Genomic DNA, 21,803 nt, shown 5'->3' with positions numbered 1-21,803 from the left:
GCAGCTTCACGCCGTCCCCTTGGGTTCCAGCCCTGGGCCCCAGAGAGAGGAGAGAGATCGGGAGATCGGCGCTGCCCCTTCGCTGCCCTCGGCAGGAAGCCACAGATGGGGGTGAGGTCTCCCCTCAGCCTCCTCTTCTCCAGCCTGGGCAACCCCAGGGCCTTCAGCCTCTCCTCAGGAGCCTTCCCCTCCAGACCTTCCCCATCCTCACTGCCTCCTCTGGACACTTTCCAGTAGCTCCATGTCCCTCTTGTCCTGCAGCACCTAAACCTGTGCTGTTCACAGCAGGAGAGCTCCAAAACAGCTAGCTGTGGACCTGACGTTAAGGAGTTCCTCGTTGGTCTACTCATGGCAAGAACACCCACACCTACCCCGTAGGATGCTGCGTTGTGCAGGGGGATTAATCCTCCTTTGTCTTGGGCGTTAACGTCCGCGCCGTGCTCCAGAAGGTACTCAGCTACTTCCAAGTTGTTGTATCCAGCTGTGAAAGGAGAGGAACCAGGTGTTAAGACCTAAGTACCAACACAGAAAAGTTAAAGCCATTCTTCATGGCAAACCCCTCCTCTTTCCCAGCACCTTGACTACCTCTGGAGATACAGCTGCCACAGTTAACCCTGCTCTGGGCAGGGCAAACCTCTGGGCAACTCAGTCCTGGTTTTGGGGACAACCTTCTCAAGCCCTGTGGGGAATGGTTTAAAGCTAAAGGAAGGAAGGTTTAAATTAGATATTAGGGGGAAGTTCTTTGCAGAGAGAGTGGTGAGGGGCTGGAAGGGGCTGCTCAGAGCGGGGGTGGGTGCCCCGTGTCTGGGGGTGTTCAAGGCCAGGTTGGCTGGGGCCCTGGGCAGCCTTGTGTAGCTCCAGGCCTGGAGGTTGGTGTCCCTGCCTGTGGCAGGGGGGTTGGAGCTCTGTGCTCCTTGGGGTCCCTTCCAACCCAGATCATTCTGATTCTATGATCTCCATGTAGGACCTGGTGAGCCACCAACCTGCAAGGTGTAGCGGGGTTGAATTTCTTCCCTGTGTGTCTCTGCAGTTGATGTTTTCTTGAGTACAGAGCTTCTGCACACGTGCCAGGCAGCCCTTCTTGGCAGCATCCAGCAAGGCAGCATCACCCCGCAGTAAGTCCTGGATGTCTGTGTCTCCTTCCTTCACCAGATCCAGAGGAGTGTTCCCATCTCGGTTCTTCTTTGTTGGATCAGCTCCGTGCTGCAAAGGGAATCGTAGGATAGAGTCACCCAAGGTGAGAGGTGTTAGGTTGGGGAAGACATAGTATGACATGTTCTGTGGTGTCTCTGTGGCTTTAGAATCCCAGACTGCATTAGGTGGGAAGGGACCTTCAGAGCCCATCCAGCCCCACCCTGCAGTGAGCAGGGACATCTTCACTAGAGCAGGGTGCTCAGAGCCCCATCCAGCCTGACCCTGAATGTCTCCAGGGATGGGGCCTCCACCACCTCTCTGGGCACCCTGGGCCAGTGTCTCACCACCCTCAGAGGGAAGAACTTCTTCCTCAGGTCCCATCTAACCCTGCCCAGCTCTAGTTGAAAGCCTGTGCCATGAAAACACGTGGGCAGCAGTGATGAGAACACAGCAGAGGAGCACAGGACAAGGGGGAACATACATCTACACGCAGCATGTGGTATGAGTCACGTCCCCACATGATTTGGTGGGAGGACAGCTCCTTCCCTGCTCTCTCTCAGCACAGTGAGGGGGAAGCAGGGGAAGAGAAGGGAGAGGAAGCTGCTAACCACTTCGCAATCCTCACATGCGGCGGTCCAAGCCCCACCAAGCAGTCTCCCCTGCTACTTCTCACTGGGGATGCTGGCAAAGCTGGTGGAAGCCACAGGGAAGGAGCTGGGGTGGGGAATCACAGACTCATAGTTGTTCAAAGGGGTTTCCAGAGCCCATGGGGTCCCAGCCCCTGCCAAAGCAGGGTCCCTAGGACAGGTCAGGGCTGGAATCTCTCCAGAGAAGGAGACTCCACACCCCCTGGGCAGCCTGTCCCAGGGCTCCCTCACCAGGAAGAAGTTCTTCCCCAGATTGGGATGGAACTTCCCAGGCTCCAATGAACTGACTCTTGTTTGGAAGTGGTACAGGTGGAATGGGCTGGCAAGAAAGATAGGGGGCTGTTGGAGAGGGGTCAGAGGAGCCACGGAGATGATCAGAGGGCTGGAGCAGCTCCCCTACAGAGACAGGCTGAGGGAGCTGGGCTGGTTCAGCCTGGAGAAGAGAAGGCTGTGGGGGGACCTCAGTGCAGCCTTCCCATCCCTGAAAGGAGCAGAGGAACAGGAGGGGAATCAGCTTGTCCAAGGGCAGAGACTGGCAGGACAAGGGGGATGGAGTGAAGCTGGAGGAGGGAAGGGTTAGAGGAGATCTTAGGGGGAAGTTGTTTGCAGAGAGTGGTGAGGGGCTGGAAGGGGCTGCCCAGAGAGGGGGTGGGTGCCCCGTGTCTGGGGGTGTTGAAGGCCAGGTTGTCTGGGGTCCTGGGCAGCCTTGTGTATCTCCAGGCCTGGAGGTCGGTGTCCCTGCCTGTGGCAGGGGGTTGGAGCTCTGTGCTCTTTGGGGTCCCTCCCAACCCAGACCAGTCTGGGATTCTGGATACCCGGGTAGATGAGTTACTTAGAGATCTGGGTCAGCATAGGACAGGAAGTGTTGGACTCGATGGTCTTAGGCAGGATTTTGGTATTTCTGCATTAATTCAGCTGTGTTTCCAACCCCAGGCTCTGCCCTACTTGTCTCCCTGTGTTAACACCCTCACTGCCAGAGGTGACTGCACTACTCATTTCTTTGCAGGGAAATTGGCACCACAAGAAACCATCTGACACATCATAAGATGAAAACAGATTCAAAGACCCCATAAGGAGCACACTGACTGCATTTACTTCACATTAATTCATCCCCAGCAAAAAACCAAACACTCCTGAGAATTCCAGCACCTACTTTTAAGAGGAGCTTGCAGATTTCATATTTTCCTTTGGCTGCTGCTTCGTGCAGGGGAGTGAACTTCCAGAGGTCAGCCACATTGACAGAAGCACCATGCCTCACTAAGAGTTCAGCCACTTCGTAGTGTCCATAGGAACAGGCGTTGTGCAGGGGTACTAAGCCACTAATCAAAGAGAAAGTGTTAATTGCTACAGAATTTTAAACTCACTACGCAGTCATACAATGCTGTGGGAGATAAAGCTCTCACTGGACATCACCAGTGTCTTCCAGTCTTCCCAGTTTTCATGGCTCGATTTCCCTGCTTTTAACACATTGATTCAACCTTCATCATCATCATCATCATCATCCTCCAGTTCTCACCCAAAAGACTTTGCAAGGTGGAGGAAGAAGCACCAACTACCACTAGCAAGTAACTCCAGCGCTGTTAGCCAAGAACTAAACTGCAAGGATCACTGATATTCTGGCTTTGGATATTTGAGGGTGGGCTTCAGAGAAGGGATAACACTCCATAAAGGGTCTGGAGAAGAGCTGTCAGGAAGCCCTGCACACCTGGGAGCTACAGAAGGACACTCAAAAATCCCTGAAAATTCAATATGTGAAGGGTTTTAGAGCTGGAAATGGATTATCCCCCAGCACAAACTAATATACTGGTGAAAGATCAGAGACAATCACTGTATTCTGCATGCAAATAATGCAGAAACCTGCAAATGGTTTGTATAATTTACCTGAATATTAGGTGAATAATTAACTTACTAAGTAATAAAAGCTAATTAACAGAATTAGAAAAGTAACTGGAGATAATGTGGTATTTCACCTCATGTAATTCAAAACTCCTTTCAGTTTACCTGGAATAACTTAATGGCCATAAATAATGGTGTTTAATAACTTAAGCACCATAAACTTGGGCAAAAGGGGGTAGAAATAGGTGATGTGTCACAGCACGAGGTGTGTGCTGGAGAATGGCTGTGCCATAAAGGCAGGGATGCTGGAATGGTCCCTACATCTCCCTCCAGCAATGCCAGAAACAAGACAGAGAGAAAAGGAGAAATTTCCAAGAGGAAAAACCCATCATGGTTCCTGATACCTGAAATGGAATGAACTGGGAGGGGGTAGAACTCCTACACTGCTAAAAACCAGGAGGGAGTATCCCAGAAGGCAACGTACCCTTTGTCTTTGGCGTGCACATCGGCCCCGTGGTGCAGGAGATACTCCACCACAGACACGCGGTTGTAGCCTGCGGCGAAGTGCAGTGGTGTGGAATGGCGACCTTCCAAATCCCTGCAGTTCACATTCTGGGGGCTGCAAAGTTGCTGCAGAAACAGAAGAATCACCCAAAATTGGGAACTAAACCCAACCAGATGAAAGAACCCCAGAAACCAAAAGAAATCCAGACAAGTCAACAGAAGGACCCCGAGGTAGAAGCTCCAACAACCAGCCCAACGCAAAATTTGGTTTATTATTAGATACAAGTTTTAGAAGTTCAGTTTCTGGAAATTTCTTTATGCTTAGGCAAAGGTGAAGGAAGAGCAGGCCCACATTTATGGCTTCAAGTAATTCTAGCAACTTAAACCTTAGAACCACAGAGTCACAAGGTTGGAAAAGACCTTTAAAGATCGAGTCCAACCACTCCCATCCTAAGCTAAACCATATCCCCTAAGTACCTCATCTACCCTTTTTTTAAACACATCCAGATAAGGTTACTCAGCCCCCTCCCTGGGCAGCCTGTGCCACAGCCCCACAACTCTGCCAGGGAAGAACTTTTCCCTCCCAGCTGAGCTGACCCTGCCCTGCGGCAGCTTGAGCCCATTACCCCTTTTCCCACCTCTTGTTCCCTGGCTGAAGAGACCATCGCCCACCTCTCTGCACCCTCCTGGCAGGGCACTGGAGGTGGGAAGAAGGTCTCCCCTCAGCCTCCTCTTCTCCAGGCTCAACACCCCCAGCTCCCTCAGCTGCTCCTCACAGGATTTGCCCTCCAGCCCCTTCCCCAGCCTCGTTGCCCTTCTCTGGACTCGTTCAAGGACCTCCAGGTCCTTCTTGGAGTGAGGGGCCCAGAACTGGGCCCAGCACTCGAGGTGCAGTCTCACCAGTGCCCAGCCCAGGGGCACAATCCCCTCCCCAGACCTGCTGGCCACGCTGGCTCTGACACAAGCCAGGATGCCCTTGGCCTTCTTGGCCACCCGGGCACACTGCTGGCTCCTGTTCGGTCACCCAGCACCCCCAGGTCCTTCTCCCCAGCAGCTCTCCAGCCGCTCTGCCCCAGCCTGTAGCCCTGCTTGGGGTTGTTGTGTCCCCTGTGCAGCACTCTGCCCTTGGCCTTGCTGAGCCTCATCCCGTTGGTCTCTGCCCATCCGTCCAGTCTGTTCAGATCCCTCTGAAGAGCCTCCCTACCCCCAAGCAGATCAATTCTTCCTCCCAGCTCAGTGTCATCTGTAAATGTTTAGAAGTCTAGAAACACTGAGCATGGCAGTCAGAGGTCATGGCAGTCTGGTGCACAGAACCGTTGCTGGTTGAATGTTAATATGGGGCATGATGAAGTCTAAGGTGAGATTGATGCACAGAGTGGTTATCTGAGGCTACTATGTCCACAGACCAAGTATGACAAACCTCAGCACATCTTAAAGCACTACTTGCTAGGAACCATCCCCCTTCCCCCCCCCAAAAAAAGAGAGCTCCCTTCCCTTTCTTTATGCTTTATCATCCTCTGGGCTTTACCACTTTCCAACTCCTGCAGCAGAACCTTCCACAAGCCCTGCATAGCAGCACAAAGTGGAAGATGACCACTACCTTCACAGTTTCCAAGTCTCCAGCTTTGGATGCTTCTAATAACCGATAATCCACGTCCGACGTCCGCACAGGGGTACTTTCTGCAGGGGGAGAGATGGGTCAGTGTTAACCAGCATCATTAAGTTATATTAACTTGTGATCAACTGACTTTCCAAACCAGGGGGAAGGGAAATCACTGAATCACAGGCCATTAGGAGCTGGAAGGGACCTTGAAAGACAATCTAGTCCAACCCCCCTGCCAGAGCAGGATCACCCAGACAAAATCCCACAGGAACATCCTTAGAAATGCTTGATCTCTTCTCTGGCCTCATGTCCTCACCTTCACAAGCCAGCCAAGCCCCTGACTGGTGAGGGTGAAGAAGGAAATCAATCAGAAATCCAATCTAATTACTACAGGAAGACAGAAATTCAATTTCACAAGATGAGACCTTGAATAGCACAAGGCAAAGCCACAACCCAATCTTACTCTTGCAGAAAAGCAAGATCAGCAGCATCTTGTAGTAAGTGCTTGAAAAGATTAACAAGCTCACTTAACGAGCTGTCTTACATTATGTGGCTGTACTCCTACCTGTTGTCACCAAAAATCAATTTGAGTGTAGTGCTGTCCAGTGGCCTCTGTGCCATCAGAGAGCTCCCACAGTTGGGAAGTAGCTCAACATCAATCATCCCACACTATATGGAAAGTATTATAAGCTGTGAACTCCAGAGCGAGGTGAAAACCTCTAAAGAAACAACTCCAACATTCCAAAGAAGAATTTCTTCAACCCACAGCAGTGAACACAGAGTAAGAACTGGTGAATAATCTCAGCACTGATTTGCTGGCTTTGAAATACAGAGAAGAAAGTGGCACCAACCCTCCACCACATGTGTTGGTTCAGCTTTGGATCTCTGGGTCTTGAACTTGGGATGGAACAGAATGACACAACCACAGAATGTGTTGGGACCTTCAAGTTCCTTCTTGACCAGACTTAATTGGTTTCTTGCAAGACTCTGAACCACCCCTGGCAGCATAAATTTGTTCCTTCTCCAATCATATTTTAATGAGAACTTTAATTGATAAAGCCCACCCTGAGCACCGTAAAGGACAACTGTCCTACATGGGCTACAAGAGGAATGATCTCATAACCCTATGTTCCATCAACACCCCAACTTTGAAGTCTCCCAAGTTAGAATCATGGAATAGAATCACAGAATGTTGGGTTGGGAGGGACCTTCCAAGGCCATCCAGCCCCACCCTGCAGTGAGCAGGGACATCTTCACTAGTCTGACATCTGAAATCATTTTTCCTAGCAAAGGTTCATGAGTGAACATCGATTTTAATTGAACTGAAATGAGTGCTTTCAGAACACATATGATCATGACTGTTTAATTAAATTCCTACTGCCTTTAGCAGCAGGGGGGTGGTGACTTCCCTCTGATTCACAACTAACATCTTCTTCTGACACACACACATAGTGTCACATGTGTATTTTAAGCAGGGGATGCTGCCCATGTAACCACCTGCAAGGAAAATCCTTCCTTCCCCCCCCCCCCCCGCACCCTTGTTTTAAGGCAACTCTGTTGAAAACCCTGAAGGAAATGGAGTCTCCAGGTGCTATGGGTCCTCCCATCTATCTGGTTATCTTCCTTCTGCTTACTACAAGTAAGTTACTTGCTCTGTAGTAGCTGCAAGTGCAATTAATCTTCTCCTTACCTAAAAAAAGTCTTACAGCATGAGTATGCGGATGAGAACCTCAGGCACCTCTAGGAAATAAGAGTGGTACCTTCCCCAAACATCTACCCACCATTTTAATGCAAGATACACACCAATCATAACCTAAGCATTATCCAGAGCACTTTTCCCAATTAAAATCTTGGACAACCAAGGGATTTGAAGTAAAAGGTCAAATGGTTTGGCAGCTCACAGTATTTGTGGGCCTGTAACACTCCACGTGTGAGTGCTGAAGTGTGGAGCACGGACAGTACAGGGTGGCTGATGAAAGGAACAAGCTTTCTCACACCTTCAGCAATATTCCACTTGGAACTTGCTCCAAAAACCTCCCAATTTCCCCCAGTCTGCCTTCCCACAGTCAGAGAATCACAGAATCCCAGGCTGCATTAGGTTGGAAGGGACCTTCCAAGGCCATCCAGCCCCACCCTGCAGTGAGCAGGGACATCTTCACTAGAGCAGGGTGCTCAGAGACACATCCAGCCTGACCCTGAATGTCTCCAGGGATGGGGCCTCCACCACCTCTCTGGGCACCCTGGGCCAGTGTCTCACCACCCTCAGAGGGAAGAACTTCTTCCCAATGCCCAAACTAAATCTTCCCTTTTCCAGTTCAAACCCATCCCCCCTCGTCCCATCACTCCATGCCCTCAGGAACAGTTCTTCCCAGCTTCCTACAGGCACCTTTCAGGGGCTGGAAGGGGCTATAAGGTCCCCCCAGAGCCTTCTCTTCCCCAGGCTGAACCAGCCCAGCTCTCCCAGCCTGGCTTCACAGCAGAGCTGCTCCAGCTCTTGAGTCATCTCTGTGGCCTCCTCTGGCCCCACTCCAAGAGGTCCCTGTCCTTGTGCTGAGGGCTCCAGAGCTGGACCCAGCACTGCAGGTGAGGCCTCTCCAGAGCAGAGCAGAGGGGCAGAATCCCCTCTCTGCATCTGCTGCCCACACTCCTGGGGATGCAGCCCAGGCTGCCTCCAATCATGACATCACACAACCTCCCTGCACAGCACCCAGCTATAAATCCACAAGATGTGTATGTTCTCCCTGATTTGTGCAAAGTCACTGAACTGAGAAGGGTTTTGTTGTGGGTTGGGAGGGACTTTCCAAGGCCAACTAGTCCCACCCCTGGCACAGCCTGAGGCCATTCCCCCTTGTCCCACCTCTTGTTCCCTGGCTGAAGAGACCATCGCCCACCTCTCTGCACCCTCCTGGCAGGCCAGTGGAGGTGGGGAGAAGGTCTCCCCTCAGCCTCCTCTTCTCCAGGCTCAACACCCCCAGCTCCCTCAGCTGCTCCTCAGAGGATTTGCCCTCCAGCCCCTTCCCCAGCCTGGTTGCCCTTCTCTGGACTCGCTCCAGCACCTCCAGGTCCTTCTTGGAGTCAGGGGCCCAGAACTGGACCCAGCACTCGAGGTGCAGCCTGCCCAGTGCCCAGCCCAGGGGCACAATCCCCTCCCCAGACCTGCTGGCCACGCTGGCTCTGACACAAGCCGGGATGCCCTTGGCCATCCAGTCCCACCCTGCAGTGAGCAGGAACACCTTCATTACATCAAGTCATTCAAAGACCCATCAGGACCCACCGCAGATGTGTGAACACCACAGTGGAAGGGAGGGATAAGCAAACTACTCAAGTGTCTTGCACTGGGAAGGAAACGAGACCCACAGCAGAACAGGGAGAAGCCAAAGTTCAAAGCCACCAGCCTTTCTTTTTACCCACCACTCAGAATCTGTTGCACCGCTTCGTTTCCCATCTGCGCCGCCGTGAAGCCTTGGAGAGAGATGATGGAGGGATCGGAGCCGTAATTCAGCAGGAGACGGCAGGTTTGCAAGTGTCCTGCTAAGGCTGCCCTGTGCAAGGCTGTCTGACCAAGGGTGTCCAGAGCGTTCATCTGAAAAGGAATCAGCAGCCATGAGAAATAAATCACTGTAGAGTTGAAAGCCACAGTCTGTCCCTGCCATTGAAAAGAACAACAGTGATAAAAGAGTTCAAGGACCAACAAGAAGCTGGGGAAGGACTTTTTAGAAGGGCCTGGAGTGACAGGACGAGGGGGAATAGGTTTAAATTGGGAGGGGGGAGATTTAGATTGGATATTAAGAGGAAATTCTTTCCTATGAGGGCGGTGAGGCCCTGGCACAGGGTGCCCAGGGAGGTGGTGGCTGCCCCCTCCCTGGAGGAGTACAAGGCTGGGTTGGATGGGGCCTTGAGCAGCCTGGGCTGGTGAGAGGTGTCCCTGCCATGGCAGGGGGTGGGACTGGATGGGCTTTGAGGTCCCTTCCAACTCAAACCAGTCTGTGGTTCTATGCTCTCAAGAGTCTTGCTGGGTTTTTTCCCTGTAAGACTTCATGTTCAAGAGAAACAGCATTCTCCTGGCACGAATCAGAGCAAATAATTTTTATCTTAAATTTTCTGATTTTTCCTTTTAACTTGTCTTCCTGCTAGAACTTCTCCTGTGCACATCTCCCCCCAGCGCAGAGATATGTCCTAAGGACCCTGCTTTGGCAGGGGGTTGGACCTGATGATCTCTTGAGGTCCCTTCCAACCCCTACGAGTCTGTGACTCTGTGATCCCTGTGCCGTGCAGCTAAACAAACCCCAGGTGACAAAACTGGTCACCGAAACATTCCAATGGAAAGATAATTCCCAGAATTATAGGGGTTGGAAGGGACCTCAAGAGATCATTGAGTCCAACCCCAATTCATTGTGGAGCCTTTCCTGTCTTAGAACAGCTCAGGGTATTTGCACAACTAACAGCCAGCACAGGATCTCCCTGAATAATAAAACAGTGACCAAGCTTTGGGCAAACTCCATGAAGATCAACCTCACACAAGAAAAGGAAAGCTCCCATGCAAGAGGAGAAAGAGGTAAATAATTAACCAAACAATTCTGAGATCTTCTGGCATGAAGGGAATTACCACCTGGCATCCTCAGATGAATTGAAGCCAACCCAACCTGGGGAAGAACTTCTTCCTGGTGAGGGAGCCTTGGGACAGGCTGCCCAGGGGGTGTGGAGTCTCCTTCTCTGGAGAGATTCCTGCCCTGACCTGTCCTAGGGACCCTGCTTTGGCAGGGGCTTGGACCCCATGGGCTCTGGAGGGCCCTTCCAACCCCATTTTTCCAGAAATGCTGGGTCTCACTGGATATAATTCTACTCAACACAAGACTCTATGAGCAGGTAAAATGGAGCATTGCTTTCAGAGAGCGTGATAGAATGGAAACCCAGCTGTCCCTCAAGATCTAACAGAGTTATCTAAATAACCAGGAGGGGGCTGAGTCCCCAGCCCTGGGTGTGTTTAACAGCCGGGGAGATGAGGTACTGAGAGATCTGGGTCAGCACAGGACAGGGACCGTTGGACTCCATGGGCTTAAAGGGCTTTTCCACCCTGGTGAGTCTGTGATCTCTGTGGGTTCTCCATCAGACAAAGGTTGAGAATAATAGAGAGCTTTAAAAAGCAGTGGGCAACACCCCCCCCCTTCTGAAAATAACCTTTCCAGAAGACCCTTTGTACCCAGCAAGCGATTCACAAGTTGAAATGCAGACGTCCAACAGCTCTTTGACCACGTCTGACTACAGACCCACTCTACATTCTCTGCAAGCAACTGCAAACCCACTATCCGTTCCCAAGCCTACGGATTGCAGGCTGTGAACCACATGCATTAACAGATCCCAGTGCTGTAAAACCCTCTCCCCACCTTCTTACCTTCTCAAAATCTTTGTGGTGGCACCAAATAAAGGTTTTATTTGTTATTTTTCACCTAAAATGCAAATCCTACTTCTTCCCCATGTAATCTAGGGGGGGGAAACATCCCCATGCTGGCTAAGATGCAAATTCTGTAATTAAATGTAATTTAATCAAGGAGGGATAGCTGTAGGAGATATCCAGTAGCAGATAGGGTAAAAATGAAGTAAAAATCCTTGTGATACAATACCAAGCTACAGGAAAGAAGGAAGGATGGCTATAAATACAGCAGACACATGCACCAATACTGCCTGGAATTCAGCCCCAAAACCACTCTAGGGCCTGGTAAGGTGGGAATTGCCCAGCTCACAAACCTCTCTTGCAGGCCCAGGGACAGGAGACCAGCGGTGCTTTCTTCTACTCGTGCCACTCTAATGGGATTTCCTTAAAAGTTTTGTTTTAAATAAAAACTTCATCACCATCATCAATATTAATTAGATGCTGAATGGCCCAAATCCATCGTTTTGGCCAGGACACCGGATCCCTTTCGCTACTGATAAGGGGATGGAGAAAAGCAAGTCTGGGGCACTACAGGTGCAGTGATGGCCAACACAATGAAAGGAGACTTCTGGATTCTGGAAGTGGCTGAAAATACTCTGTTTGCCCCAAAATCATAATTAAAACCTTCTGTAAGGCTCAATTTCTGGGTTAAACGTGACTTCAACAAGCTGTTGAAGAAGAGGAGCTGCTGAGAGCGGGCCTGGAAAACAAGTTAATATTCATTTGAAAGGAATACTGGGGGAGTCATCGGATCCACCATCTCACATGTCTTACATGGGTCTCCTTTCAACTGCCAGTAATTATCTTCACCAACAATCGATTCCTGTGGCAGGAGAGGGCTGGCCATTAGGGTAGATGCCTTCTGGGACAAAAAGGGCTGCAGCTGCTGAAGGGATCCGCGTGCCAAACCGACACGGTCTTTCCCTCAGGAGCAGAAGCAGGATTTGAGGGTGGTTTCAGGGGGAATATGCATTGCTCACTACTCATCTAAAAGCAGCAGCAGAACATACTCCACCAAAGGCTGGACACAACAGGATTTATTTCTAAGTGCAAATCAATTCAAGCATCACAAATTAAAATGCAAACTGCATTAAACTCTCATAAGCATCAAATCTGGGTGAGATGTATACCTGGGTTTAATACTGCCCAATCCCGGGTCTAAAGTCAGGACTACACTGCCCTCAGGAGGCCCCAGCTGGAGTCCTGTGTCCAGAGCTGGGGCCCCCAGTGCAAGAGGGATGTGGGGCTGTTGGAGAGGGGTCAGAGGAGCCACGGAGATGCTCAGAGGGCTGGAGCAGCTCCCCTACGGAGACAGGCTGAGGGAGCTGGGCTGGTTCAGCCTGGAGAAGAGAAGGCTGTGGGGGGACCTCACTGCAGCCTTCCCATCCCTGAAGGGAGCAGAGGAACAGGAGGGGCATCAGCTTGTTCAAGGGCAGAGACTGGCAGGACAAGGGGGATGGAGTGAAGCTGGAGGAGGGAAGGGTTAGAGGAGATCTCAGGGGGAAGTTGTTTGCAGAGAGAGTGGTGAGGGGCTGGAAGGGGCTGCCCAGAGAGGGGGTGGGTGCCCCATGTCTGGGGGTGTTCAAGGCCAGGTTGTCTGGGGTCCTGGGCAACCTTGTGTAGCTCCAGGCCTGGAGGTTGGTGTTGCTGGCTGTGGCAGGGGGTTGGAGCTTTGTGCTCCTTGGGGTCCCTTCCAACCCAGACCAGTCTGGGATTCTATGATTCTATGAATACCCTTTCAAATTCAAAGCTAGGCCTGAAACTCCACTTGAGGAAACGTGCTGCTCGAACCGTGGTGTAAAAGCAGCATGAGGTTACCAAACGAGCAGTGGTTTTTAAGTCAGGCTTTTCATGGACAGACAGACAGACAGAGACACACACACACACACACAGCATTTCCCAGCAGAGAATTCCTTCTGGTCTCTCCTTGGAAAAGCCCTTTAATCCCATGGAGTCCAACCGTCCTTGTCCTGTGCTGACCCAGATCTCTCAGTACCTCATCTCCCCGGCTGTTAAACACACCCAGGGCTGGGGACTCAGCCCCCTCCCTGGGCAGCCTGTACCACAGCCCCTCAACTCTGCCAGGGAAGAACTTTTCCCTCCCAGCTGAGCTGACCCTGCCCTGGGGCATCTTGAGCCCATTCCCCCTCGTCCCATCTCCTGTCCCCTGGCTGAAGAGACCATCGCCCACCTCTCTGCACCCTCCTGGCAGGTAGTTGTAGTCAGTGATAAGGTCTCCCCTCAGCCTCCTTTCATTTCCTTTTCCCCATCCTGGATTGAAGCACTGAAGCGATTTGTTTTGGTCCCTGCACTGCTGCTGTCTTGGTGCAGCACTCACACAGCTACAGCAACATTCTTTGGGCTGCCAGGCTCTTGGGGCAGCTCAACAGCTGGGACCTCTTCTGGAAGACTTCACAAGGATATCAGCTTCCCTGAAATATCCTCCTAGGCCTTGACACAAAACACAGCAGCTTCCAAGTGCTGCAGCTTTCTCTGTGAGGTCCTTTTAAGAGACCTAGGTTCTAAAAATCACAGCAAAAACAGTGTCACAACATCCTTCCCTGCAATACAAGCCACCTCCCTGCTCTCCCGCTGCACTGATTTTGAAGACAACTTGCAGTATGTCTCCCTTGTGCATCACTAATAAGAAACAGGAGGTGAAGAGGAGCTATGAGGGAGTTCAGGCTCTGTTGGAAAACAACAAATGAGAAAGAGAAAAGAGGAAGGGAGAAGGAGGAGAGAGGAGAGGAAGGGAGGAGGAGGAGGGAGAAGATGAAGGGAGAAGAAGGGATTTGCTGTTAAGCTATTTGACGATGCCATTAATGTCCATGGAAGTGAATCAGAGCCTGAAGTCTGGCAATGAGCTCTCACACCATCTTATAAAGGACAATTCATTGTTTCAAACTGAAACACCTCAGTGTTAATTACACACACAATTACTCTGCTCACCCCCCCAGCACACCGAACGCGACACACCAGACCCTTATTACAGGCATAGCTCTTCATTTCCAGCGACCCAAAGCAGGAGGAAGACTCAAAGAGAGGACTGTGGGCAACCTTAGCAGGAAAACCCACAGAGATCATCAATATTTTAAACAATGCAAAGAAAGTTCCCATGAAGAAGAATTCTCGAGAACATTAAGTAGCCAAGTATCTCCTTACCACGGTGTCAAGTTCACTGCTAAAACTCAAGAGAAAAATCTTTCTGAAATACTGCTGAAAGGTGCTTAAGAGAGATCCCAACTAAAGCATGTTAATTAATAACTCACTGAACCATATGTTTCTAAGGAAGCTTCACTCCAGGCTCATGACTTACTCCGTTCTGGACCCATCAATGGCCAATGGGCACGGCAAACCCATCTGACCAAGAGAGAAAGAAGCAAGCGAGGGTGAAGGGATGCCCAGCATCAGGTGCTGAACTCAGGGCCAGCAAACTCAGACACTGGATAGGGGCAAGCCAAGGAGATGGAGCAACAGGAGGCACTCAAATCACCATGTTTATTAGGAATGAGTAGCAAGTGAGTAAACTCAGCTCCCAGAGCCTGTAGTCAGTTACTTGGAGAGAAGACTCGCTTTTCAAATGGGATTCCTGAACATCCTCTACTGATTCAAGACAAACACACGCCAAAGCTGGCAGGAGAAGCACGAGGCATACAGAAGGCAAGGCAACAACTAACTGTATGGACCAAACCAACCTTCCTTCTTGCCTTCTGCCTTAAATAAAACATATTTAAGTATATTTACCTTTGCTCCATGTTTATGCAGAACTTCCATGACATCATTATGAGCTTTTTCAGCTGCAACGTGCAACGGCGTCATGAAGCTGGGAAGGAAAAAAGAAGGGGGGTTATTCAATTTCCATTCCTAGGGTGAGAGGGTCCTTAGGAAGGTTAAAAGATGTCAGGAACCTACTCTTTGTTCTTCTCATTAACGTTTGCTCCTTTCCTGAGCAGCAGTTCCGTAACTTGCTTCCGCTTGGGATGCACGGCGGCCACGGCACAGTGCTGCAGGAAAAGGAAATACAAATGATATTTAAATACACCAAGAGCTTTACAATCCATGACTTCATCTCTTAATTATCCCACTAAACAGGGTAATTCTCCTGGAGGTGGCTGGGGTCTCCTTGGTGGCTTGGCACCCAGAGGCCAGTGGTTTGTTTCTCCCTTAAGACAGGTCTCCATCTGTCCTGACACTTTCTCAATGGTGCCCCTATCAATGGTGTCCTGAGGCCTGAAATTACAAGCTCAGCTCCAGATAATCACAGAACCACAGAATGTGTTGGGTTGGAAGGGACCTTCAGAGCCTGTCTAGTCCCACCCTGCAGTGAGCAGGGACATCTTCACTACAGCAGGGTGCTCAGAGACACATCCAGCCTGACCCTGAATGTCTCCAGGGATGGGGACTCCACCACCTCTCTGGGCACCCTGGGCCAGGGTCTCACCACCCTCAGAGGGAAGAACTTCTTCCCAATACCCAACCTAAATCTCCCTTTTCCAGTTTAAACCATCCAATCATTCCATGCCCTCAGGAACAGTTCTTCCCAGCTTCCTACAGGCACCTTTCAGGGGCTGGAAGGGGCTGTAAGGTCCCCCTTGGAGCCTTCTCTTCTCCAGGCTGAACCAGCCCAGCTCCCTCAGCCTGGCTTCACAGGAGAGCAGCTCCAGCCCTCAGATAAGCTGGACACTGTGCTTTAAAATGAGTCTAGAATTGTTTGTCTCAAGTCTGGATGTCTCAAGACAGCAGACCACAAGAAGTAGAAGATACTTTTAAGTATTTTTTTCTTTATATGTTTACCCATGTTTTAAATCAGTAATCCACAGACAGCAGGTAGTCTCCTGGAATGGAGCTCTCAACCTTTCCACCTTCAATTGGATACTGGGTGTATCCTCTACCTCCACTGTGGCTTCAAACAATGAAAGAAGCACTGGGCCACTGAAACTGAATTTAAGCCCAGGATAAAGAGAGCAACTGGCCAAAACCAAAGGCTTTTGATGGGGAATAAAAGTGGAAGAGAAGTGAAAAATGAAGAGCTGAGGAGCGGGTGGAGGGCATCTGTGAGCTACCAAGAAAAAGGTAATCACAAAATGGTATGGTGTTATTTTCATGATGGGGATTTAATTTTTACCTAGACAGCAAATCCTCAATCTCAGACAATAAATACATTGTCATAGTGCAGAAATAAACCTCCTCAACTGGCACTACCACCACATTTATCATGAAACCAATGGACTGAGAGTATCATCTCACCAGGGCTGTCTCGTGTGACTGTGGCTGCTTAAAATTAATGATCTCCAAAGCGAGTGTCTTCTTCACTTTGGCTAGGTCTGCCTCCCGGGCTGCTTGCAGTAAAGAGTGGCCTTTGAATTCATCTGGGAGAGGAAAAAGATGGGTTTAATATTCAGCAACATGTCAACTTTATAAATGTTACTGGAGAGAGGAAGTGATTTCAGAGGAAAGCAGAGTGTTTCTGGACATCTTCCAACAGCGGCTGAGCTGGGATGCAGAACACAGAATCACAGACTCACTGGGTTGGAAAGGACCTTTGAGATCTTTGGCGGTTGGACTTGATCTCTTGAGGTCCCTTCCAACCCTGACAATTCTGTGATCATCAAACCAACCATTCCTGTCCTCTACTAAACCATCTCCCTGAGCACCTCATCTCCACGTCTGTTAAACACACCCAGAGGTGGGGACTCAGCCCCCTCCCTGGGCAGCCTGTGCCACAGCCCCACAACTCTGCCAGGGAAGAACTTTTCCCTCCCAGCTGAGCTGACCCTGCCCTGGGGCAGCTTGAGCCCATTCCCCCTCGTCCCATCTCCTGTCCCCTGGCTGAAGAGACCATCGCCCACCTCTCTGCACCCTCCTGGCAGGGCAGTGGAGGTGGGGAGAAGGTCTCCCCTCAGCCTCCTCTTCTCCAGGCTGAACACCCCCAGCTCCCTCAGCTGCTCCTCACAGGATTTGCCCTCCAGCCCCTTCCCCAGCCTGGTTGCCCTTCTCCGGACACGCTCCAGCACCTCCAGGGTCCTTCTTGGAGTGTGGGGCCCAGAGCTGGACCCAGCACTTTAACGAAACGTGGTTTACTGAACCCTTTGAAGGGAGAGGGGAAGTGATTCCTTCACTAAAATCCTTACAGTCTGTCTCCCTCTTGTCTTGAACCCACTCAATATTAAATGCATACATGACCTCTAAATTGCCAATGTATAAGTTGGTCTGAGCTGAGGAGGGCAGTGACAGAGCAGCTTTGAGAAGGGGGATCCATCCCCCACCCTTGGTCAACCCACCAAACCCCAGGACAACTGTTTCCGCCCTGAAAACACTTACAGGTCAGTCTCTCCCTCAGCTCGGGTGTCGGAGCCATATCGACCGCGCTCTTCCCGTGGCAGTTGACTAAGGTGGGGTCGGCGCCGTGGCTCAGCAGCAGGGAGCAGACCTCCACGCGGTTCTTGGAAGCGGCCTCGTGCAAGGGGGTGAACTGCCAGAGGTCCATCGCGTTCACACACGCACCGTGCTGGCACAGCAAAGCAAGATGGATGTTAGGAAGGAATCCAGTTCAATGACTAAAAGCTGGTACATTTGCCTTTTGTTACACACACTGGTTCCACTCTTTCACATATGAACACAGAATGACAGACTCACAGAGAAACCAGGTTGGAAAAGCCCTTTGAGCCCATGGAGTCCAACCGTCCCTGTCCTGTGCTGACCCAGATCTCTCAGGACCTCATCTCCCCGGCTGTTAAACACAGCCAGGGCTGGGGACTCAGCCCCCTCCCTGGGCAGCCTGTGCCACAGCCCCACAACTCTGCCAGGAAGAACTTTTTCCTCCCAGCTGAGCTGACCCTGCCCTGGGGCAGCTTGAGCCCATTCCCCCTCGTCCCATCTCCTGTCCCCTGGCTGAAGAGTCCATCGCCCACCTCTCTGCACCCTCCTGGCACGGCAGTGGAGGTGGGGAGAAGGTCTCCCCTCAGCCTCCTCTTCTCCAGGCTCAACACCCCCAGCTCCCTCAGCTGCTCCTCACAGGATTTGCCCTCCAGCCCCTTCCCCAGCCTGGTTGCCCTTCTCTGGACACGCTCCAGCACCTCCAGGTCCTTCTTGGAGTCAGGGGCCCAGAACTGGACCCAGCACTCGAGGTGCAGCCTCCCCAGTGCCCAGCCCAGGGGCACAATCCCCTCCCCACACCTGCTGGCCACGCTGGCTCTGACACAAGCCAGGATGCCCTTGGCCTTCTTGGCCACCCGAGCACACTGCTGGCTCCTGTTCAGTCACCCAGCACCCCCAGGTCCTTCTCCCCAGCAGCTCTCCAGCTGCTCTGCCCCAGCCTGTAGCCCTGCTTGGAGTTCTTGTGTCTCAGTAGAACAGATTTTTCCACAGAAAAACTCAAATGAAAGAAACTTTATTACACATCTGAAGAAATCAGGTGGGGAACAAACCCCCCAAACGCTGTACCACAGACAGACCTAAAGTTGCCAGGTTCTGATGTGACAGACAAAATCAAATCTCCCATTTCAGCTTGGATTTAAAGAGTTTGTATGTCATGTACCCCTCAGTAGCCCCTTCCCAGCCTCTGCTTACCTTCAGCAGCAGCTCCGTGACCTCATAGTGTCCGTAGGAACAGGCATTGTGAAGAGGCACCAGCCCACTGCGTGGAAAAAGGTGGAAGGAGAAATTTGTTTAAGTGGCATTTTTCAAGAAGAATAATTTTCTTTCCACCAAGAGACTGAATTAAATGTAATATTTAAATATTAAATATTTTAGTATACTTTATTCTTTGAATATTTGAAAAGTGAGATTCCTAAACTAAGGGAAAAATCCAACCTTGGCAAAGAACATCTTACTCATGAGTAGCCCTGGGCAGCCTTGTGTAGCTCCAGGCCTGGAGGTTGGTGTCCCTGCCTGTAGCAGGGGGTTGGAGCTCTGTGCTCCTTGGGGTCCCTCCCAACCCAGATCATTCTATGATTCGATGATTAATTATCCCCCCCCAACAGGCCACAGATGTTTGATCTACCACTACAATTAGCATTAATTGGCTTTGAAATGATCTTTCTTGAAGCTATTAAGGGGGAGGAAGTCCCATCCCACATTTGATTTGCTGAAGAGAAGTCCCTCCTCTGCTTCTGCCTGAAGATGTACTCCTGTTTGTTTAACCAGCTATGTGAAAGGCAAAGCTCCCCCCAGATACCACTAACAGAGCTCCTGGGGACGGTATGGAGATGTACAAACACCCAGAGAGCACAGATGGAAACTGCAGCTCCAGACTGGGGGGGTGACCTGATTTTACTCCACTTTTTTTAGAGTAGAACCTCTTTAAGTGTGTGAGATACTTCTGAGAGAGTCCTGGGGAGTTTTGTAGGACTGTGGTACTGGGGGCCACACCTCAAAGCATCACTGGCAAAGTCAGTAATGGGGATTTAGTCATAAGCAGAAAACATATTGAAAGGGAAAAAAGTCATTGAAAGGGAGATGTAAAGAGGACAGTTATTACAGAGGATGAAAGGTGGAAGAACTTCTTCCCGGTGAGGGAGCCCTGGGACAGGCTGCCCAGGGGGTGTGGAGTCTCCTTCTCTGGAGAGATTCCAGCCCTGACCTGTCCTAGGGACCCTGCTTTGGCAGGGGCTTGGACCCCATGGGCTCTAGAGGACCCTTCCCACCCCTGTGATTCTCTGAGTTTCATTCAAGCCAAGGCTGACAGGCTGGTTATGGCCCAACCAACCAGGATACATATTACACTGATACATTAATTAACCCTTCCCCAACAGGGCAAATTTTTAGGTAGGTGCTCTCAAAAGCAGCATCACACTTGTCACAATGAGCAGGGCTGGACCCAGGACTGACCCCTGAAGAACACCCCTTGTTCCATGCCTCCAGCTTCCTTGGCTGTGGTTCTCTTTGGGCGTAACAAAGTCTAACAGCAGCCTAGCAAGTGGAACAGGTCTCCATTCAGAAGCACAGGGCTATGAGCAGTGCGCTACGGGTACAGTTTCACACATCTGGCTGCTGAGCACTTGGTTGGCATCTTGCTTAACTACCACCCTCAGGGGAAAACAAACCCAAACAGCTTCTCCTATATCTCAATTACTGTTGGTAGTATCAATGAAGATAGCTCTCCAAAGACCACTAGTTGTGAGCACAGGAATGTTATTGATATTACTTGGAATTAGATCACTATTTATGAAATGACATCATAGAATCACAGAATCCCAGACTGGTCTGGGTTGGGAGGAACCCCAAGGAGCACAGAGCTCCAACCCCCTACCACAGGCAGGGACACCAACCTCCAGGCCTGGAGCTACACAAGGTTGCCCAGGGGCCCAGCCAACCTGGCCTTCAACACCCCCAGGGACGGGGCACCCACCCCCTCTCTGGGCAGCCCCTTCCAGCCCCTCACCACTCTCTCTGCAAAGAACTTCCCCCTAAGATCTCCTCTAACCCTTCCCTCCTCCAGCTTCACTCCAGCCCCCTTGTCCTGCCAGTCTCTGCCCTTGAACAAGCTGATTCCCCTCCTGTTCCTCTGCTCCCTTCGGGGATAGGAAGGCTGCACTGAGGTCCCCCCACAGCCTTCTCTTCTCCAGGCTGAACCAGCCCAGCTCACTCAGCCTCTCTCCGTAGGGAAGCTGCTCCAGCCCTCTGAGCATCTCCGTGGCTCCTCTGACCCCTCTCCAACAGCCCCACATCTCTCTTGCACTGGGGGCCCCAGCTCTGGACACAGGACTGCAGCTGGGGCCTCACAGGGCAGAGCAGAGAGGGACAATCCCCTCCCTGTCCCTGCTGCCACCCCTCTGCTGATGGAGTCCAGGATAGCAGGGGCTCCAGCAGAAGTTATATATATGAGGAACCCCGTTCAGGCCAATTCCCTGAGATGATGCTACAGCATGAACCAGAGGGATAACTCCTCATCTGGATTAACACACTCCCACCCCTGCAAGAGGCACTGAATCCATCCGGATTACATACCCTTTGTCCTTGGCGTGAACATCTGCACCGTGCTGAAGCAGGAGCTGGACTATTCGAACTCTGTTGTAGCCTGCTGCTAGGTGTAGAGGGGTGGACTGCAAAGTAAAACAAAAGAAGATGAAGAATGGCAGCCACAGAAAGCCCTGAGCTTCCCACCAGGAAAGTATTCTTCATTTCTCAGATGGATCACATTGAGGTACGTTACACATCCCTTCTGTGATGAGCTAAACAAACAAGATGTCAGACCAAACAAACATTCCCAAAGTTCTAAGTGTGGTGGGACACTGGCCCAGATTGCCCAGAGAGGTGGTGGAGGCCCCATCCCTGGAGACATTCAAGGTCAGGCTGGATGGGGCTCTGAGCACCCTGCTCTAGTGAAGATGTCCCTGCTCACTGCAGGGTCGGACTGGGTGGGCTCTGAAGGTCCCTTCCCACCTAACACAGTCTGGGATTTGATGATAAGGTGGGAAAGAATCCAGTTACCTCCTAAGGCAATGACAAGCTCATCATCTACAGTCAATTTAAATAATGGCCCGACTTGATTTTGTTTGGGTTTCTATTTGCTTGCTTTGCTTTGTTTATTTTTGAATGCTGTAATCTAATTATTCTTGAAAATGCTAATCATTTTTTTTCATTCATGAGCAAATGACTGCAGCTCAGGCTGCCTACTCACAGGTTACAAACCTGATGTATGTGCACT

General features: G+C 50.9%; 1 protein-coding gene across 1 annotated transcript in view; it reads right to left on the bottom strand.

Annotated features, from left to right (window-relative positions):
• TNKS (tankyrase) overlaps positions 1 to 21,803 on the bottom strand; it is a gene marked incomplete at its 5' end in the record, with an annotated part of 93,092 nt that overhangs the window by 16,825 nt on the left and 54,464 nt on the right. The window contains 12 exons of the mRNA XM_084266866.1: positions 372 to 481; positions 984 to 1,203; positions 2,935 to 3,100; positions 4,102 to 4,247; positions 5,722 to 5,801; positions 9,136 to 9,307; positions 14,900 to 14,978; positions 15,068 to 15,159; positions 16,403 to 16,524; positions 17,477 to 17,663; positions 18,725 to 18,791; positions 21,104 to 21,198. Coding sequence (XP_084122992.1) covers positions 372 to 481; positions 984 to 1,203; positions 2,935 to 3,100; positions 4,102 to 4,247; positions 5,722 to 5,801; positions 9,136 to 9,307; positions 14,900 to 14,978; positions 15,068 to 15,159; positions 16,403 to 16,524; positions 17,477 to 17,663; positions 18,725 to 18,791; positions 21,104 to 21,198 — 1,536 coding nt within the window. The remainder of the gene's footprint in view (positions 1 to 371; positions 482 to 983; positions 1,204 to 2,934; positions 3,101 to 4,101; positions 4,248 to 5,721; positions 5,802 to 9,135; positions 9,308 to 14,899; positions 14,979 to 15,067; positions 15,160 to 16,402; positions 16,525 to 17,476; positions 17,664 to 18,724; positions 18,792 to 21,103; positions 21,199 to 21,803) is intronic.

The sequence above is a fragment of the Gallinula chloropus genome (genome assembly GCF_964237585.1).
Source record: "Gallinula chloropus genome assembly, chromosome: 7".
NCBI lineage: Eukaryota > Metazoa > Chordata > Aves > Gruiformes > Rallidae > Gallinula > Gallinula chloropus.
The sequence above is the reverse complement of the archived record's forward strand: the minus strand, read 5'-3'. Positions and strand labels throughout refer to the sequence as shown.